At 33.6% G+C, this 21,445-nt stretch overlaps 1 protein-coding gene across 3 annotated transcripts in view; it reads right to left on the bottom strand.

Moving 5' to 3' along the window:
• Nucleotides 1-21,445, bottom strand: part of BRINP3 (BMP/retinoic acid inducible neural specific 3) — a 417,297-nt gene that overhangs the window by 202,666 nt on the left and 193,186 nt on the right. For all 3 annotated transcript variants that reach the window (XM_004275847.3, XM_049708201.1, XM_004275848.1), the window contains exon 3: nucleotides 17,379-17,569. In XM_004275847.3, the coding sequence (XP_004275895.1) occupies nucleotides 17,379-17,569 (191 nt within the window). The remainder of the gene's footprint in view (nucleotides 1-17,378; nucleotides 17,570-21,445) is intronic.

Consider the following 21,445-nt stretch of genomic DNA (forward strand, 5'->3'; position numbering starts at 1 on the left):
CATTTGCAAAGTAAAGGATATGATTGTATATGAGGAGATATTGCAAAAAACTGGAGACATGAATATTTAATAAGATGAAACTACTCAACTAGAAAAAAAAAGAATGAAAACGCATGAGTGGGAAAAGCATTCCTAACTATCACTAAATGTCTGAAAGTAATAAAATAAAAGATAGATGAATTAGACCATATAAAAAGAGATTTTTTCTTCCTAGCACAGAATCACCACAAGTAAATTTTGCATTGGGAAGAGATGTTTGCAACTTACATAAGGGACACATGGCTAATACCTCTAACATTCCAAAAACTCCTAAAACTCACAGAAAAAAAAGAAATAAGTTTCGGGCATAAAAAATAGGAAAATAGTATTTAGATAAGAAGAGACAAAATGGCCCATGTAACTTTGAAAAGGCTTTCAATCTGTCATAGTATGAGAAATGCAAATTAAAAATATATTGATATATCACGTAGCTATTATGGAATTTGCCAAAATTCAAAAATTTGACAACTTTGTCAAAGCTGTTGGCAAACTAGAAGGAAACAGGCCCTATGATATACTGCTGCTGGAGTGCAAAATGATGTAACTATGAAGAGAAATTTGGCAATAGTTAGCAAAAATTGACTCTGCAATCCTACTTTTAAGAATCTATCCCAATTCTCAAAAATGCACAACCTGCCGAGACTGAAACAGGAAGAAATAGAAAATATGAACAGACCAATCACAAGCACTGAAGTTGAAACTGTGATTAAAAATCTTCCAACAAACAAAAGCCCAGGACCAGATGGCTTCACAGGCGAATTCTATCAAACATTTAGAGAAGAGCTACCACCTATCCTTCTCAAACTCTTCCAAAATATAGCCGAGGGTGGAACACTCCCAAACTCATTCTACGAGGCCACCATCACCCTGATACCATAACCAGACAAAGATGTCACAAAGAAAGAAAACTACAGGCCAATACCACTGATGAACATAGATGCAAAAATCCTCAACAAAATAGTAGCAAACAGAATCCAACAGCACATTAAAAGCATCATACACTATGATCAAGTGGGATTTATTCCAGGAATGCAAGGATTCTTCAATATATGCAAATCAATCAACGTGATACACCATACGAACAAATTGAAGGAGAAAAACCATATGATCATCTCAATAGAAGCAGAGAAGCTTTCGACAAAATTCAACACCGATTTATGATAAAAACCCTGCAGAAAGTAGGCATAGAGGGAACTTTCCTCAACATAATAAAGGCCATATATGACAAACCCACAGCCAACATCATCCTCAATGGTGAAAAACTGAAAGCATTTACACTAAGATCAGGAACAAGACAAGGTTGCCCACTCTCACCACTATTATTCAACATAGTTTTGGAAGTTTTAGCCACAGCAATCAGAGAAGAAAAGGAAATAAAAGGAATCCAAATTGGAAAAGAAGAAGTAAAGCTGTCACTGTTTACAGATGACATGATACTATACATAGAGAATCCTAAAGATGCTACCAGAAAACTACAAGAGCTAATAAATGAATTTGGTAAAGTAGCAGGATACAAAATTAATGCACAGAAATCGCTGGCATTCCTATACACTAATAATGAAAAATCTGAAAGTGAAATTAAGAAAACACTCCCATTTACCATTGCAACAAAAAGAATAAAATATCTAGGAATAAACCTACCTAAGGAGACAAAAGACCTATATGCAGAAAATTATAAGACACTGATGAAAGAAATTAAAGATGATACAAATAGATGGAGAGATATATCATGCTTTTGGATTGGAAGAATCAACATTGTGAAAATAACTCTACTACCCAAAGCAATCTACAGATTCAATGCAATCCCTATCAAATTACCACTGGCATTTTTTACAGGACTAGAACAAAAAATTTCACAATTTGTATGGAAACACAAAAGACCCCGAATAGCCAAAGCAATCTTGAGAACAAAAAATGGGGCTGGAGGAATCAGGCTCCCTGACTTCAGACTATACTACAAAGTTACAGTAATCAAGACAGTATGGTACTGGTACAAAAACAGAAATATAGATCAATGGAACAGAATAGAAAGCGCAGAGATAAACCCACACACATATGGTCACCTTATCTTTGATAAAGGAGGCAAGAATATACAGTGGAGAAAAGACAGCCTCTTCAATAAGTGGTGCTGGGAAAACTGGACAGGTACATGTAAAAGTATGAAATTAGAACACTCCCTAACACCATACACAAAAATAAACTCGAAATGGATTAAAGACCTAAATGTAAGGCCAGACACTATCAAACTCTTAGAGTGACTTTTTTATAAGAAAGTGTATGATACAAATATATGGATGGATTTCTTTTTATTTGGGGAAAAAAATAAAAACACTGGAAGGATTAACCAAAATCTTTTATCTATATTTACAGAGTGGAGGTAACACTTTGGGAAGAAAGGCTTCTCTGAATATACTTTGTTAAAGTTTTTTAAACACTGGAAAGATATTTTTAAATATTTTATTTATTGTAAAAATCAATCAAATCAAATAGAAAAAAATCAATCCCTAAGAATTAAAAACAGAAGCCAATGTTACTAAATGCTTATTGTTTAGAGAAGTAATTATTTTAAGTGATTACAAACACAGTACTTTAAATGTAATCCAGTTTTGGAATATATTCTGAGGACAAAAAATGTAAAAAGGATCAGAAAACTTCATTCTGTAGTCTATTTGTAGGTAGGAATATTAGTAGTTGTAGTACAGTTTTATATAGTTTGTATGGTTACATAGGGGTGTATGGGCACTCACTGTACAAGTCTCTCTACTTTGAGTGTGTTTGAAAATTTCATTTGAAAAAAATATCATGGCATAAGTGTTTACGTTTGGTCCACGTTTAAAATATGTTTAGTCATAATAAAATTTTCTTAAGTAATTAGTAAACTCATGACTTTAATATTATGACTAAAATAAAATTCTAAATAATTTGACAGTTTCAGATGATTCCATTTGTAAAATACATCTAAATCCAAGCTCAGCCTCAGTGCATCAGTTTTCTACAGATGTTTTCTACAGATTCTTGTATTTAGAAGGACGCTTACTGTAATCTTTACTTCAATTCAGCAATACACAAATGAAGTTCAAAACACGGATTCAACTGATTATTGGACATTACTTTTGCCTTCTGGAGAGGCATGAAAGCCACATAAATACGTGAAGAGAATCATCTTCACTACGCCTCTCTTGCATTGTAGTGATTTTCCCATTACTAGAGGTGTCCAACATTAATTATATGTCATAGAGCAGAAGAGATAATTAGACCACTATAAAGGATTCTTTCACTGGATTATGAGGTTCTGTATGAAAAAAAATGTAGAATTAATTATTATGGTTTAGGTGTAAGTCTACCAACTACTGGTACCTAACAGATTCAGGTTCTAATGCTGGCTTCTACTTAGTAATTGAATGATCTTGAATATATAATTTATGATTCTGCTTCCTCTTACATAACATGAATATAGTAATTTCTTCTTCAAAGCATGGCTATAAGCATGAAACAGATAATATCTGTAAAGGACTTACCACATGACTAGAATTCAGAAGTTGCTAGTACATATTTTTTTATTCATCACAATTCCTTAGAACTGCATAAAGCAACTCATTCCATATCTGGGCATTTCTAGTAATTTTAGCTATTTTGTCTTATTTGTGAGGAACAGAAGACTGTCCTAATTCTTTAATGATCTCCTTCTTTTATAAACTTATTAACTCTAATCCTAGTTTGCATTCACATACAGAGAGTAAAGATCTCCCAAAACAGTCCATTATATACTGTATCCCCCTAATCCCCCTATATGTCTTCACTCTTCAGGTGAAATATGCTATACCATTAATTCTTCTTAATAGGACCTCTATTGAGTCCTACCTCACCCAAAAAGGGAGAATAGCATATGCTAATTTTAGAAAGCAAATTAAATCTTACACCTACAGGAATTAGAAAAAGAAGAATAAATAAAACCCAAAGTTAGTAGAAGGAAAGAAATAAAAAGAGATCAGAGCAGAAATAAATGAAATAGAGACTAAAAAAAACAGAAAATATCAATGAAACTAAAAGCTGCTTCTTTGAAAAGGTAAACAAAATTGATAAACCTTTAGCTAGACCCATCAAGAAGAAAAGGGATGGAATTTCCTGGTGGTCCAGTGGTTAGGACTCTGGATTTTCACTGCAGAGGGCGTGAGTTCAGTCCCTGGTTGGGGAACTAAGATCCCGCAAGCTGCATGGCACGGCCAAAAAAAGAAAAAAAAGAAAGAAAAGAAAAAGAGGGAGAGGGCCCAAATCAATAAAATCAGAAATGAAAAAAATTACAACCAACACCACAGGAATACAAAAGATTATGAGACTATTATGAACAACTACAGGCCAATTAAATGGACGACCCACAAGAAATGGACAAATTCTTAGAAAGGTACAATCTCTCAAGACTGAACCAGGAAGACATAGAAAATAAGAACAGACCAATTACCAGTACTGAAATTGAATCAGTACTGAACCGGAAGAAATAGAAAATAAGAACAGACCAATTACCAGTACTGAAATTAAAACATCCCAAAAACAAAAGTCCGGGGCCAGATGACTTCACAGGTGAATTCTATCAAACATTTAGAGAAGAGTTAAGACCTATCCTTCTGAAACTACTCCAAAAAACTGCAGAGGAAAGAATACTTCTGAACTCATTCTATGAGGCCATTGTCATCCTGATACCAAAACTGGGCAACAATATCACACACACAAAAAAGAAAATTACAGGCCAATATCTCTGATGAACATAGATGCAAAAATCTTCAACAAAATACTAGCAAACTGAATCCAACAATACATTAAAAGGGTCATAAACCATGATCAAGGGACATTTATCCCAGGGGTGCAAGGATTTTTCAATATCCCCATATCAATCAATGTGATATAACACATTAACAAAGTGAAGAATAAAAAATAATATGATCACCTCAACAGATGCAGAAAAAGCTTTTGACAAAATTCAACATCCATTCATGATAAAAACTCTCCAGAAAATGGGTATAGAGGGAACATACCTCAACATAATAAAGGGCATACATGACAAACCCACAGCAAACATCATATTCAATGGCAAAAAGATGAAAGCATTTCCTCTAATATCAGGAACAAGACAAGGATACCCACTCCTGACCCTTTTATATAACACAGTATTGGAAGTTCTAGCCACAGCAATCAGACAACAAAAAGGCGTAAAAGGAATCCAAATTTGAAAGGAAGAAGTAAAACTGTCACTGTTTGCCAATGACAGGACACTATACATAGAAAATCCTAAAGAAGCTACCAGAAAACTGCTAGAGCTCATCAATGAATTCAGGAAAGTTTCAGGATACAGAAATCTGTTGCACTTCTATAAACTAACAATGAACTATCAGAAAGGGAAATTAAGAAAACAATCCCATTTACCATCACATCAAAAAGAACACAATACCTAAGAATAAACCTACCTGAGGAGGTAAAAGATCTTTACTTGGAAAACTATGACACTGGTGAAAGAAACTGAAGATGACACAAACAGATGAAAAGATATACTATGTTCATAGATTGGAAAAATTAATACTGCAAAAATGACCATACTACCCAAGGCCATTTACAGATTCAATGCAATCCCTATTATAATACCAAGGGCATTTTTCACAGAAGTCGGACTAATTTTAAAATTTGTATAGAAACAGAAAAGACCCAAATAGCAAAACAATCTTGAGAAAGATGAACAGAGCTGGAGTAATCACACTCCCTAACTTCAGACTACACTACAAAAGTACAGTAATCAAAACATTATGTTACTGGCATAAAAAAAGACACACAGATCAATGGAAGAGTATAGAGAGCCCATAAATAAACCCACTCACTTATGGTCAATTAATCTATGACAAAGGAAGCAAGAATACACAATGGAGAAAAGACAGTGTCTTCGATAAGTGGTACTGGGAAAACTAGACAGCTGCATGTAAAAGAATGAAATTAGAAGACTTTCTTATCCTGTATACAAAAATAAACTCAAAATGGATTAAAGACCTAAATGCAACACTGGAAACCATAAAATTCCTAGAGGAAAACATAGGCAGAATACTCTTTGACATAAATTGTAGCAACATTTTTTATGGATCTGTCTCTTAAAGCAAAGGAAATAAAAGCAAAAATAAACAAATGAGGCCTACTTAAATTTAAAAGTTTTTGCACTGCAAAGGAAAGCACTGACAAAACAAAAAGACAAACTACTAAATGGGAGAAAATATTTGCAAATTATATGACAAGGGGCTATTATCCAAAATATATAAACAGTTCATACAACTCAAGATCAAAAAAACAAACAACTGGATTAAAAAATGGACAAAAGGCCCGAATGGACATTTTTCCAAAGAGCACATGCAGATGGCCAACAAGCACATGAGAAGATGCTCAACATCACTAGTAATCAGGGAAATGCAAATCAAATCCACCATGAGATATTACCTCACACCTGCAAGAATGGCTATCATCAAAAAGAACACAAATAACAAATATCAATGAGGATATGGAGAAAAGGGAACTCTCATACACTCATGGTGGGAATGTAAACTGGTGCAGCCACTGTGGAAAATAGGCTTCTCAAAAAACTAAAAATAGAATTACTGTATGACCCAGCAAAATTCCCCTCCTGGGTATATATCCAAAAAAACCAAAAACACTAACTGGAAAAGATACATGCACCCCAATGTTCATAGCAGCATTATTTACAATTACAAATATATGGAAGCAACCTAAGTGTCCATCAACAGATGAATGGATAAAGAAGATGTGATATATATATACACAATGGAATTCTACTCAGCCATAAAATGAAGGAAATTTTGCCATTTGCAGCCACATGGATAAACTTGGAGGTTATTATGCTAAGTGAAATAAGTCAGACAGAGAAAGATAAATACTTTATAATATCACCTATATGTGCAATCTAAAAACTGCAACAAACTAGTGAACAATACAAAAAGGAAGCAAACTCACAGATAAAGAGAACAAGCTAGTGGTTACCAGAGGGGAGGGGGAAAAGGGAGAAGTGGTATAAGGGTAAGGGATAAAAAAAATAAAAAGCAAATTCAAACTAATTTGATTTAAGAATATTTTACAAATGTTAGATTGTCTCATGATACAACTGGAAAATGACACAAAATAAGAGCTAGGGATTAACTATTTCAGAGTGTTTCTAATTATAAGAATATGAAGGAGAAGACAAACATTAATATATGTTTCAGCAATCAGAGATGAAGGTAGGAAAATGATGGCCCGTGAAGATCATCATGAATATTTGAAGTTTTCATTCTCTATCTACTGGAGATTTTTGAAATATTTCTTTTGTTTTTCACAGAGTTCACATTTGCTTGTAAGGTACAGGTAAATGTGTCTTTAGCATTCTATGCTGAGAATAAATATATGTTACAGACAACAGGGAAAATCAAATGGAAAAACTTCGTTGTAAATTTTAATATACTTTTATTATTAATTTTGCTGTTTATTTTTTAATTTGATAAAATTTAATGATATATTGAGGTAAAGGAAAGCATGAGTTTTGGAGTCAGGTGTATGTGAGGGCTTATCCTCATAGCCCACAGTCCCACTACCAGTTGGTTGTAGGACTTTGTTAAAGTCACACATAACCTTAGCATTCCCATCTCTAAAACAGAGGCAATGTCCCACTCTCAACTGTTAGAGAAGATTAAACAATACATTTCCTCTTTAGAGTCTGGCACAACACGTTTGCTGTGTACAATAAATGTTGATTTCCTCTCCTTTCCTTTTTTATTAGGGCCTAACAGGAAATGATGAGCTTTTAAATTTTCATAAGTTAGAATTTCATAGATATTAAATTTCACCACAGAAACCTGATCTTAGTCAAAATTGTTTTCTAGTGGAACTTTTAATCAGGATGTATAGGATTACTAAAGATAGTAGTTGGTTATCCTTCCAATAAGCAGATAAAGAGAAGCCATTCATAAACTGCTTGTGGTTGTTCTCCACAATGGAACATTATTCCATGTATGCAAAAGCTTTCACTGCAGTCAAGCATGTGAGGCAGTTTAAATCTGCAGTTTAAATTATCATAATTGTTCTTTTATGAATGCTTTGTTTTAAACCCTTACTTACAACAGACCAGACAACTAGGTGATGTAAGCTGGCTAGCTTATGCCACATTCCAAGTTTTGTAAATCATGGATTGTTAAATATCTAAGATATTTTGACAAGGCCATTCAGTCTAAATGGAAAATAAGGCTATTTCTTTCCTCCAAGAGATCTGTTTTTCAAATTATACACAACTACCATGCTTTTGTGATGATATTCATGGTCTTTACCTTCTTTGAGACTTTCATAGTCGTCTTAAGAAAGAAGAATGCATTCTCAACTTTAATTGCAAATCTCAATATAAAAATATTCAGATTTGAAAACTGAGATATATTATTCAACTAAAAATTTGTGTTCAAATGTCATTTTCATTCACATTTTTTAAACCAGCTGTAGCTCATAAGCATGACATGAGTGCCAAAGGACATCCACCCATTTTGTAAAAACTAAATGTGATTTTGAAGTGATTCAACATTCTGAGTCTGTTAGAAAGTGAAAAGGATTAATGATTGTAGAGATAAAAAGATGTGATTATTTCACACAGAAATCATGCAGCTGTGCCTTTTACAACTAAAACGCTGTGGTAGTTTATGGACATTAAAAGCACATATTGAAGGATGCTTTCATAGAGAATGAGAAACAGAGGACAATAAAACAAAAAAAAATCATGACTTTAATGTTATCCTATGATTAGTTCATAGGGTAAGAGTAGGTATATTTGATATGTTGTGGACCTCACAATTATGTATTTTTCTGTCCTGGTTTTCAGGTAATTGATGTTGTGTCCATGACAAACAGAAATGAAAGAACTTTCATACAATTATCTCTCCACTTGAATTTTCTCAACTGGCATTCTCATGTATATAGTTATTGGAGATAGAGGTAATACTTTCAAAATGTTAGAACAAAAAGCAATGGATAAGAGAATGAGTAAAAGAATCCTAGGGATAAATCAAGAAGATGCCACAGATTATTCTTTGCAATTTTAATTCTATCATGGATGTAAACATGCATACATGTATTTATACTCCATTGTAAAGAACAAGTGATGCCCTTTAACCTGGTATTGAAAATAAAAATGTTTAGATCAGTGAATACATACGAACCAGCTATGTCATGATTCAGTACAGGTTTTGAGAGGCATCAGAAAGTTATACTCATTTTTTTGCTTTTGCCCTCTGCCAGGAGGACAGCATGTTCCGAAGAGGGCCTTCCTCATCTTTATTCCCAGAATGAGCCAACAACACTCAGAGCAGAATCGCAGGGGATCCACAGTCAAAACATGTAATATTAGGGAGACACAACCATTATAGTTGTAATGCACTGAGATTCGAGGTTATTTCTTTTTTAACTGCAATGAAACTAACTCTTGGATGTCGGCTGTATTTTATTTTATTTTATCATTGCTACTGTCCTTGGACTAGTATCCTGACCTGTAATGTGTACCGTTCTACCCAGGGGAAAAAAGGTACATTTATGGCAAATATCTTTCTGGTCACTCAACTTCCTTATACCTGAAAATCTTATTGTGAATGTCTATTTTGCTTTTGTGTGAGTTTTACTTATCAAAAACTGCTATTTGAGTAGAAATTCTTTGCACAGGAATAACCAGTGCAAATATAGCTTAAATGTAATTGTTTGTAGTTTTACTTTTGATGTATCGTTTTAGTTAAAAAATGTTATCCTATTGTCAGTAATAACAGATCATATTATTCATTGTGTTTTTTATTCCTTAAAAAATTCCCTAAGTTTTACTATATTTTAAGTATCACTGTCCTTTTGAAATTTTATTTCACTTTTCACAGTGTTTTACTTTACTCTCACTACTAATGATCATCCTTCCCTAGCTTAATGTGTTAAAAGGTATACATCCTGACATGTATCTTTCCACTAACGTAGTGTTGTAGAAAAAAATGGTGTTTTAGAAACATACAGAAGGGAAAAAATTCTAGAAAAATAGGCTTCTAACAAGGAGCAGAGGCAAATATATAAAGACAGTAAAAAACAGACATGTTGGCTTAACACCAATTGGCATCTGCAAGATATTTTTGGAAGGAAATAGCTAGCCTTCTACAGCTTTGACAAAGAAACATAATATGTTTTGCAAAACATTCCAAAAGAAAACAACTGATCTTATGATTATTAACAGTTATCCCCCCTAAAAAGTGTGAAAAATTTCTAAATGAAATTGCCCAGATACAAGAGTCTCTATAGAACGATGACATGAAAGAAGAGTAACTGGAAATATATTTCCAGTTCAAGGATAGAGGGAACAGAATACATCCTGAATGAAATACAATTAAGGTACTTCTATTTTGGAGCTGCTTATAAACAATGCTATAATGAACATTTTGTTATGTAAAATTACAGACTCTTGCTATTATTTTGGTAAAATTAATTCTCAGAAGCGAGATTTCTGGAACAGTTAAGTACTCTCTAAATTTATATAGATACTCTAAATAGTGCTGTTCAAACTTAATGTGCATGTAAATCACCTGGAGATCTTGTTAACATGTTTCTGATTCATTAATCAGGGATGGAATCTGAGATTCTGCATTTCTAACAAGCTACAAGGTGATGTTGATGCTGTTGGATCATGGACCACACTCAAGTAACGAGGCTCTAAACCACAGTAAAATTTATTACCAATTTAAATGTCTGTCTTTATCAGTGACCTGTGTGTTCCTTTAAGGAAGGTGGTGAATCTTTGCACTTTTATAGGTAACTCAGTACGTGTGTGTCAAATAAATGGACAGGTGATTTATCTGTCCTATTAAGGTGCTACAAAGAACAAGAAAGTACATAATCATATTTACAAAATTCTAAAATTTAGCATTTATCTTTTGACTTAGTTGCCAAGAACGCTATTATTAAGATCAACTGACATCGCAACTTTAATTTCATCTTCTTTTTTATCTTATTATTTTTATAAATGGGCTCAAATCACTTCAGTAGCAGCTGCCTTATAAACCATCAGAAGTGAATTAACAATATTATTTTAATTTCAAAGTTTTCATTTTATTTACCAGATAAACATGAGAGATAGGGATAGAGATGAGAGAGTGAAAGAGAGAAAGGACAGAGACAGAGAGATGAACTGATATAATTAATCTTAAGTAGTATGAGTAAATATTCGGTTTAATACCAGTAATGGCAGTACCATTATTTTAATAATTCCCTGGGATATAAAGCTTCAGAAAATTGTTCTTTTCTTCCTTTCAGTTCTTTTTCTTCAACAGAATATGTATTCTAATGGAATGCATACATTCCATGTATCTTCAATTATTTATATTTAATTAAGAAATAAATTATATATACATATCTTGGCAGATTAACTTCTTTAAATTACATTACAGATAAACTAAAATAAAAGGATTTGTACCTCCTAAGAAGAGACAAAGTGAAAATGAGAAAGACAGCTGTTAATCTATTTTGAAAGAAGATGGTACATGACATAGAATTAAAAACTAACTGTGAATACTTTATACAGAATGTAATTCACAGAGTAAAAAGTGAGAATTGAGTATTTCTGAAATTAAATAAGGATACTTGGAGTCCTATACTTACAGGGATGCTAGAATATAGGGAAAAAAACTAACTAATTTTCTATCATACCCCAGCTTACCTCTGTTTTTTCTTTGAGAGATATACACACAAAAAATATGTATCATAAAACTAAATAAACTACCTTGCAGGCATAGTTAGTTATATACTATGTAGTTATATACTATGTAGTCACTGAGGTAATACTTGTTATTTTAAATAATTGCCCTAGTAAGTTAATTTTACTCTGGACCACAATCAGGCATTTTTTTCACTCCAACAATGAAGAAAATATTTTCTATATTTAACAAAATTAAATACCTGACAAAATACTTAAGTTGAGCAATATGGTAACCGCAGATACATGTTCAGAAGAAGCACTTTCAGAAAAAAATTTCAAAAACAGACTTGCATGTGAAAAAAACAATTGTAACTCTTTCTGCTAAAAATTTAATTATGGCCTTTAAAACTACGCATTCAAAACCAGTGGTAAAAATGGAACTGTTTTTATGTTGCTGAGAATGAAAAATATTCTTTAAAGTTGTAAATGAACAAATCTTAATACATTATCCAGTTGCTCCTACAATGAATTTTGGTCCAATAAAAAAAAAAAAAATCTCTATCAGGAAAAGAGTACTTTGGAGGGAAGCTATTTTGCCTCCAAAGTCCTCACTGTGTCCACATTCCTGACTCCACCCACAGAGGTGTAGTGAGCTGACAGACAAGCTGGGTGTAGGGAAGGGACTGGCATGAGAAACCCAGCCTCTTGCTCTTCTTCCTCTTTAGGATGTGCTGTCCGGAGAGCAGAGCACCTGTTTCCGTCAGCTTCTCACTGCCTTAAGCTTTAGAGAGCCAAGTCTCACCCAGGAGGTGTTCACATTCTCATGTGACTGTGAGTGGCTGAGGGCTTGGCCTATGGACTAATTAGACAAGTCTGTGTAATTCTGGAGGTGAAGATGAGGTCACATTTAAAATTACTATAAATATTTTGCTATAACATTTTTATAAATTTTTAAATGAATTTTTGGTTTTCATCTTCCTTAGTCCTTTGTCCTTTACTATGGATCTAAAATCCTGATCTGGTACTTTTAGCAAACACCCTCTGTCTGCTCAGTAAGCCCAACAATTTTAAGGTCTTTTTGTTTTCATTCACTTATTATTTTTTTGTATTTCTATATTCACTGAAATAAAAGATACACTTTTATTTCAGTGTTTGTCATATATTGTATTATAATGAAATATATTACAAAAACAGTCATGAAATATATTCCATAGCTAGAAATCAATATATCCCAGGAGTGCAATCTATTTCAAGATTGAGTCTTTAAATTGAGTAGCTTATTTTAGATTTTAAACAGTGATGGAGTTTAGATATCATTATCCCAAATAGAAGCAAGCTAAATTACTATATTGATAAATAGTCTGGAAGCTATAAGATGAAACAAATAGGGAAAATGATATATATTGAAGCAGGTTTTTTATAAATTATTTTTCCCTATAGGAAGATAATTCAATCACTGGCTTTATCTATCATAAAATATCCCATTAAAGGCTTCAAATATGCTATCCCAAGTTTTATGTCTAAGTCAATAATATGATGTACTAAATAACTCTTGGGAAAAAAAGACATTTTTCATTTATTTCCTTTTCACTGCTTTAATGCTGGTAGAGAGTATTTTACACTCAACTTGTTTTGAAAAATGTTTAAATTTAGTTGAAGATCTAGTTACTTAGGAGGCATCTACTTATAAAATAACTGGCTTTTTCAGATGCAAAGTAGTATGTATAGACTGGATAAACAGCAAGGTCCTACTGCATAGCACAGGGAACTATATTCAATATTCTGTGATAAACCGTAATGGAAAAGAGTATAAAAATGTATATATATATATGTATAACTGAATCACTTTACTGTAAAGCAGAAATTAACACAACATTGTAAATCAACTGTATTTCAATTAAAAATAAAAAATAAGAAAATAATTTTTTTAAAACTGGCTTTTTGTTAAAAATATTTGCTTCTATACATGACATCCTCAGTGTGTTAATATTAGAGTTGTTCCTCAATCTGGGTCAATTAAGGAGAGAGAAAGAGAATTTGCTCAAGTTAAATACCACCAATCTCAATTTTTTAAGAAATAGAGTAATACAATTTCATGTTCAGTCAGGTAAAACATATGAAATTAAAATACACTTACAGTAACAAAAAAGACAGTGTAATTACAACAGCAATAATTTAAAAATTGCCTGAAATCAACCTAGTATATATTTTAATTGCAAACAGTTTATATCCTTAAGCTACTTAACTGATTTCATGCATTTTAGCTAAATTATTAACATCACCCAACAGAGAGATTCCTGAAGGAAAATATAAGTAACATTTAAAGACAAAAAGAGAATTCCAATAGAACATACCAGGAACACTAAATCCAAAGAATGGTCAGAGATTAGAAGGCAAGTGAGAGTGGCAATTCTATTCTTTCCCCCTCCCCACCATTGAAGAAATTGCTTGAACTAGACTTTTAAATAACTGAAGTAAAGCAATTTTGAGAAAGCGTATTGTCATTATTAATCAACCCAAAGAAGTGATTTACCACAAAGGTTTTTATAAACCCCCTTTATAAAAACAAACAAAAAACATGCAAAACAAAAACTATTTTAAGACAACAGTGTGGCATTCATAATGCGGAAACAATGAAATAAATCAAAATGTCACCGTAATTTTGCTACTAAGGAACAAAAATGTCCTTGAGAATCATCTGTACTTTTGATCTCTTCTGCCTTCCCCCTTGTCCCTTCCTTCCTTTCTTGTTTGAAGAATACATTTCATGCTCTGAAATTCTTCTGGGAACTCTGTATTGTTGATACAATGGTAACGAAACCTAGGACGTGTTTCAAGACCACTGAACTCTTTAAAAGGAGATGTTATAGAAATAATTTAATTTTCACTTTTACTTCAGATTTTATTACATTAATAATCATTGTCAATACTAAGCCAAATAGACACAGCTTTCAAAGAATCAGTTTTCACAATTATGGGAATATTTTGTCATTGTTTTGCTATCCATACTGCTGTAGTAACAATAGCAATAACATTAATTCATGGCATATTTATGCCAAGGACATTTTCCTACACTTACACTAATCTTCCCATGGCCTTGTCACACAGGTGTTACTCTCCCCCTTTCAACTAAAAAAACCCCCTAAAAATCAGTGAAGTTACTTAACAGTTTTTAAAGTCTCACAATTGGTTAAAAAAAAAAAAAAAAAAAAAAAAAAAAAGGGGCCAGGATTCAACACCAGGCTTGTCTGATCTCTTTATCTCATTATTTTAGTATTATTCATTTATGGAGGAAAGCAATGGAGAGAGAGTGCATATTCACAGCTAACGTTTCCTGTCCTCTTGAACCCCCTACATCTTCTGCCTTTAATTCCTTAGGGTTACATGGCAGACTTGTTTCTTTGGCTTATCCAGGAATCTCTCTTTCTCTACCCTTTCCATGCCTGGCTCTCCTGCTCTCCCTTTCATCCTGATTCTCTCCAATTCTGCATCTATTTGTTTAACTGACCTTTTTTGGATCCACGGATTTTCTTTCTCATTCAGTCTTCTTCCTGAATTAGATCTCAATTATCCTCTGTCCATTTCAGAGTTTTGATGTTTATCTAGTGGACTGGGGAGCCTCAGCCTCCTAGCAAAGTGTAGTTTCACTTATTTTCATTTAACAAGTATGTAATGAGAACCTATTGTGTGCCAAGCACTACTATAACGTTGACTGAAAAAAATTCACAACCTAAAAGTTGAGAATTAAGTTTTATTTGGTGGACAAAATGGAAGACTTCAGCCCGAAACACAGCATCTCAGAGAGCTCTGAGGGATGGCTCCAAAGAAGTAAGGGATGAGCCAGGATATATAGGAGTTTTGCAATAAAAGCAGGTAGTGGAACATCAAAAGATTGCTGTTAATTAAAGAAAACCGGACATCTCAAGTTAATGAATTTAGTGCTTTTCTATTTATGGGAAGATGCAAGAGTCTGGGCTCACTGAAATCATTCCTCTGATATGCACCTTAACTATCTAGGGCCACTATCCTGCTTTTCTCCATCCTGAGTCCCCTCAGGGTGCACAGTTGGAGGCAGCTGCAGTGGCTGTTGGCCTGATGGCCGCAACATGCTTTGTTTACTGATATGGCAGGAGACATTTTCCATCCACAATAACTACGTGAGTAAATTGGTAACAAATATAGGCAAGATTCCTGTTTTCAAGAAAATAAAAAATTTCACATAATAATAAATACTATGAAGAATGCAGAGTGAGATCATGAAGTAGTAGAGAATATTGGTTGTCTATGGGCACTGTTGCTGGTAGGATGATTAGAAAAGGTCTCTCTGAGAAAGTAACATTTGAGCAGAAAAATATGAAGTTTCCTTGTGGCTGAAACATAGAGCATGATCAGGAGAGAGAACAGATGAGGTCTGAGATGAAAGCCAATGGCAGAACATTCATGTGGTGCCTTAAGAAACCACAGAAAGACATCTGCATTTCATTTCAACTGGCTAACTGTAGGTTTTAATTAAAACAGAAAATGATTTGACCCAACTCAAGTTTAAAAGATCTGTGTGAAGGATGGACCTTAGGAATATTCTAAGAGAAACATGGTGGTGACTTGGTGTAGGGACACTGCGGTGGAAGTCAGGAAAGAGTTGGATATGAGATATATTCTAGAGGAATAAACTGACGTGACTTGGTGACAGACTGGACTGGCAGGTAAATGGAAAAAAAGACACATCCTCTAAGACTGGGAAAATGAAGAGCATTTTCACACTACCTCACCATTGGTGTGAACTAGCCTGCCCGGCTTCAGTAAACTTAACTGAGAAACTGACAAGGGAGCAGGGAATCACTGTTTTCATGGTGATTCCTATCCAATTTTGTCCACTGCTCCTATTATAGGAAAAAGTAAGATCTATTTAAAACGGAATGTTTGGACATTATTTAAAGTCCTACACAAAATTAAATATACAGAATTCTGGGGTATTTATAAGTTTTAGAAAAATGTCATTTTCTTCCTATTACACACTACCTCCCCCCAAATCATTTAAGTGTATTCAAAATACTGAATTATACATCACCATGATAAAACACACATTTAATGGTATTACATCACATTGAGGAGGGTGACATTATTAATCTCTACTTTCATATCGTGCGTCTTCATTGATATTTATTTATTACTCCCTTCACATCATATATCAACTACAATCAGAAATGTTAAAATAGCTCTAAAAAATGTAATTTTAGAATTTCAACATTTACTTTGGGACCTTTCCCGCTCTCTGTAACCTGAAGTCCCAGCTGTGACTTGATTGCTTATTATTCAATTTTTAAACAAAATTCGGCTCATCACCTTGCATTATGGAGTGTAATAACTATGCCTATATTTAACAGAGGCTATTAGTTTGTAAATTGCTTTCAGGCAGAAACTAAGTGAAAATCCTCTACCTCATCATTGTGATCACCATACAAGATATTTAGTAATAGCTCAATAAATGTTTTGATTAAAAGTTAATGAATGAAATTTAGGATTATTCAAACTGCAGTGATTTGGATGAATCAACACTTTTCCTTGACTTATACAGTTTTATGCACAAGCACACACAGGCACAAATATTTTCAAAGAGTCGTACCTCCCAGAGTAGCAGATAGCAAGAAATGTGTCCCATATTTCTTGATAAGGTTTTCTGTGATTTGCTGAAGGGTAGGTCGACGTCCCAAAAGTCTTATGTTGCGGAAGAATTCAGGGGCAAGAGGCAGAGGGGAGCCAAGGAAATTTCTTCTCTCAACTGCAAGGTTATTTACTTTCCAGCGGCCAAACTCCCTGAAAAGCAAATTTATTTTTATTCGTAAATACATAATCTATCTGAATGTTTTCATTTGAAAAGTTCACTTGATAGTTTCGTTGGGGTCACTACATTACAATGATTCTTGTTTGTCATAATACTTCATGTGCTATGAGTAAGTAGGAGAAGCAATATTTAGAATTTATGTAGCTGGAGTGAATATCCTGAAACCAAGTCATGGAGAGAAAAAATAAACCACTTAAAGCAACAGACTCCACTGATTTTTTTTCCAAAGGAAAAATGTACTCATAAAAATGATTTCAGGGCTTCCCTGGTGGCGCAGTGGTTGAGAGTCCACCTGCCGATGCAGGGGACACGGGTTCGTGCACCGGTCCAGGAAGATCCCACATGCCGCGGAGCGGCTGGGCCCGTGAGCCATGGCCGCTGAGCCTGCGCGTCCGGAGCCTGTGCTCCGCAACGGGAGAGGCCACAACACTGAGAGGCCCGCGTACCGCAAACAAACAAACAAAAGATTTCATTATGTATAGAATATTAATGTAGAATTATTTTTTAAAAGGGAAACTAAAGTAATATTTTACCATTTTCCAATGGAAATTGAAAAAAGAATAAATTTATTTTCATTAATGATAATTTTCTATTCACTTTAGAGTGGGAACTTGTCAAACCTCAAGAATACTAAGGCACTGTAGAAGAATTTTTTAAAATATGATCCAAAGAAAAACCGTTTTTTTATAATAATTATTGTTTACAACATAATTTGAAGCCCCAATTCAACTTAATTAGTAATTACTCAAGATGCAAAATAACTTTTAAGGTGGATATGGTCAAATTAGAGAAGTAGCAAATATGATTATAAAAAATTTATGTATAAAAAATGTATACACTTACATTAAGTTAAAGTCAACCTAATAATAATTTAGAAAATAACTATGGTGAACTGGATTGCCTGATATCAACCATACAGATTTTTTTCTGAGGAGCGGTCTGATAAAATCTCAAATACCTTCCACAGAGAAGACTTCCCTCTACTAGATTTAGACACTCCTACGTGTGTAATTTAACTGTTACTACTTAGCAAATAAAATGTTGATTAAATATTGTATAAATACTTGCCATACTTATTTATATTTTTGCCTCCAAAAAATTCCTGGAATGCACCACAAAAAGGTGCATGATAGATACATCTGTGAACCAGACTCTGCATGGAGTTCACATTCTACAGAAAGTTTTAAAAATAAATAAAATAAAGATGTTAAGTTAAATTTTAAAAACATCCAGATTGTGACAAGGGCTGAGAGCTAACACAAACAGACTGCTGTGATGGGCCGTAGGGCTGTGGACAGGATGGCCCTATTTTATTTTAAGTGACCTGAGAGGGCAACTCTGGAGAGGTGGTATTTGATACTCAGTCTCTAAAGGTAAAATAAAAGAGGCTAGATGTGGGGAAGCACCGAATAGATTTACACAGAATAAGGAAAAACAGTAAATACTTCCAGGACCAAGAACCATGCCCCTGATAGAGTCGCTTGCCATGAATAACTTGTTCCTGTGACACACATCTGGCAGCCACACAATCCATCCAGTCTTTTGGAAGTTAATTATAAGATTCACTAAAGAATCTAGGTAAGGCCTTGGCCTGAAAATAAGTCAACTTAGTGTTTCCTTCATTGAGAAACTCTCGCTATTACCTCTGCAAATCAGCTGATCCAAACAGTTTTGAATAGTATTATTCTACCAATGGTTCTCAAATGTCAGCACCTACCAGAATCACCTGGAAACTCCACCCCAGAGTTTCTGACACATGAGGCCTCGGGTGGGGTCAAGAGTTTGCATTTTCAACAAGCAATGCCAGTACTGCTATTCTGGGGAACATACTTTGAAGAAAACTACTGATTAGGTAATTTGGTGTGTTGTTTTTAAAATTTACTCAAAGTGCTCTCTTTTCAGTAAATCTTGGGCTTTTAGAGATACTATACTGGATTTATTACTTCATATTTCCTCAGAAGAGAGTAAAAAATGTCATTGTTATTGTTCCAAACTTAATTGGTATCAGTAATTTTTTGTCTTTTCATCTTGTAAGAAATTTACCTGAATGTATTTGTGCATGTGTGTGTTCGATATATATGTAAATACATATTCAAAACTGTGAAGGAGAGCATTTAAAATAAAATATTTAAGTTTTAGTATTTTGTGAATATAAGGTATATAGTAATACAATGCTTCTAAGAAGTTGTTTATTAAACCATGATCTAAATAATAGCTGCTCATTAATTTCCAAACTTTTCCCTCAAATATTTACTTTTTTATTTGCTGAAAAAACTTTATAATTTTATCAAGGGATAGTAACATAGCTTGAACCTAAAGTTGTGGTATATCTTTTTCAATGGTTTAAATTACCAAATTTATAAACTCATATGTATATTTTCATAACTTAAAATGTGAGTTGCTAAGTGAAGTAATTGGACTTAAGTAACCAAGAAGATTATCAGTGGTGGTATTTTACAACCCATACAAACTCTCTCTAAACTGCTGAGTATTTCTTGCTAGATGGCTGTGGGTAACTACATATTGGGAGAGTGCCATTCTAGCCTCCCTTATTTTTTTAACAATTTGTAAATATATAATACCAACCTGCAATCAGTACCAACCCATGATCTATTCTGACTTGAAATATTTGCAACTTTATTTAGTTTGTTCCTCTTAAATTTGACACAGAATGGATGTAATATGAAAGAGCTAGAACAAATTTACATCATATTCTGAAATCAGCTTATAACATTAATTTAACAAGAAAATTTATTAATTGTTTGCTACTTATTGTCATAACTACCAGATATCTTGGTAGTAATATAGATGAATAGAAGAAAACCTCTGACCTCAAGGGTTCCAAAATTATACTAAGTGAAGTATAATATGAATGAATAAATTGCAATTCAATGGCTTTACAATATTTTTATATGCAAAAATACAAGTAGGCCAGTAGCTTATTGACCACAACCCCTCTGCCCAATTCCTTGATATAAATGTTGCTAATCTAACTCACTTCGAATATGTTTTCTCTTCCCTTATATTCACACACTTCAGAAGGCTATAAAGAGCCTAAGACTACGGACAACCTTCCAGGGAGCTTTCTTCATCTATCAGGTGCTTTTTATTACCGCAGTATGTTAACCTCAATTAAGTTTATGGTCTCAATTCACCTTTTGACATTTCATTGGGACAGAACACTTTGCCACCCCATCTGGTTAATTTATCCTCTCTGTCATGCAACACCAAAAGTAAAGGACAAACTCTTCGGAAGTATCACCAAACTAAGACTATAACTAAATCAACCAATCAACTAACTAACTGAATGAATGAATGAATGGATTTTAAAAAACAGGATTGTTAGTAACCATAGCAAATTGTTTTCTTAATTTTCAGAGCTTCATCTAAAATTCTTCTCCTAGTTTTTTTAATATTTTCATATAAAGAATGAAGTAAAATATTTTACTTTCTATTGTGTATATCCCAAAAGTATAATTTGAGTAGAAAAAAAATGTTGGTTTGAGAACTGAGATCTCTCATTTCCACTCACATTTGGTTTATATTGTAATGATATATGATCACAGTTATAATCTCCATATATTTTGGTGAAAGCCTAGTTAGTACAGAAATCATCCTGAGAAGTGATGATAAGAGCACTTTAAGTAAAGGAAATCATCTCTGGACAGTTAAGTACCACACTATGAGCTGTGGACATAGATATGAATACAAATATTGTGTCTCTTACCTGGGCACAGGTATGATTGCATTTACCCGTGTGGCCACGCAGCTTCCTTTGACCAATAAAGTGTGAGCATGTAGGTTAGCCTGGACCCTCAGCCTGGGACTTTGATCAGCAAATATGATTC

This window comes from Orcinus orca, chromosome 1 (assembly GCF_937001465.1).
Source record: "Orcinus orca chromosome 1, mOrcOrc1.1, whole genome shotgun sequence".
In the NCBI taxonomy this organism is placed as follows: domain Eukaryota; kingdom Metazoa; phylum Chordata; class Mammalia; order Artiodactyla; family Delphinidae; genus Orcinus; species Orcinus orca.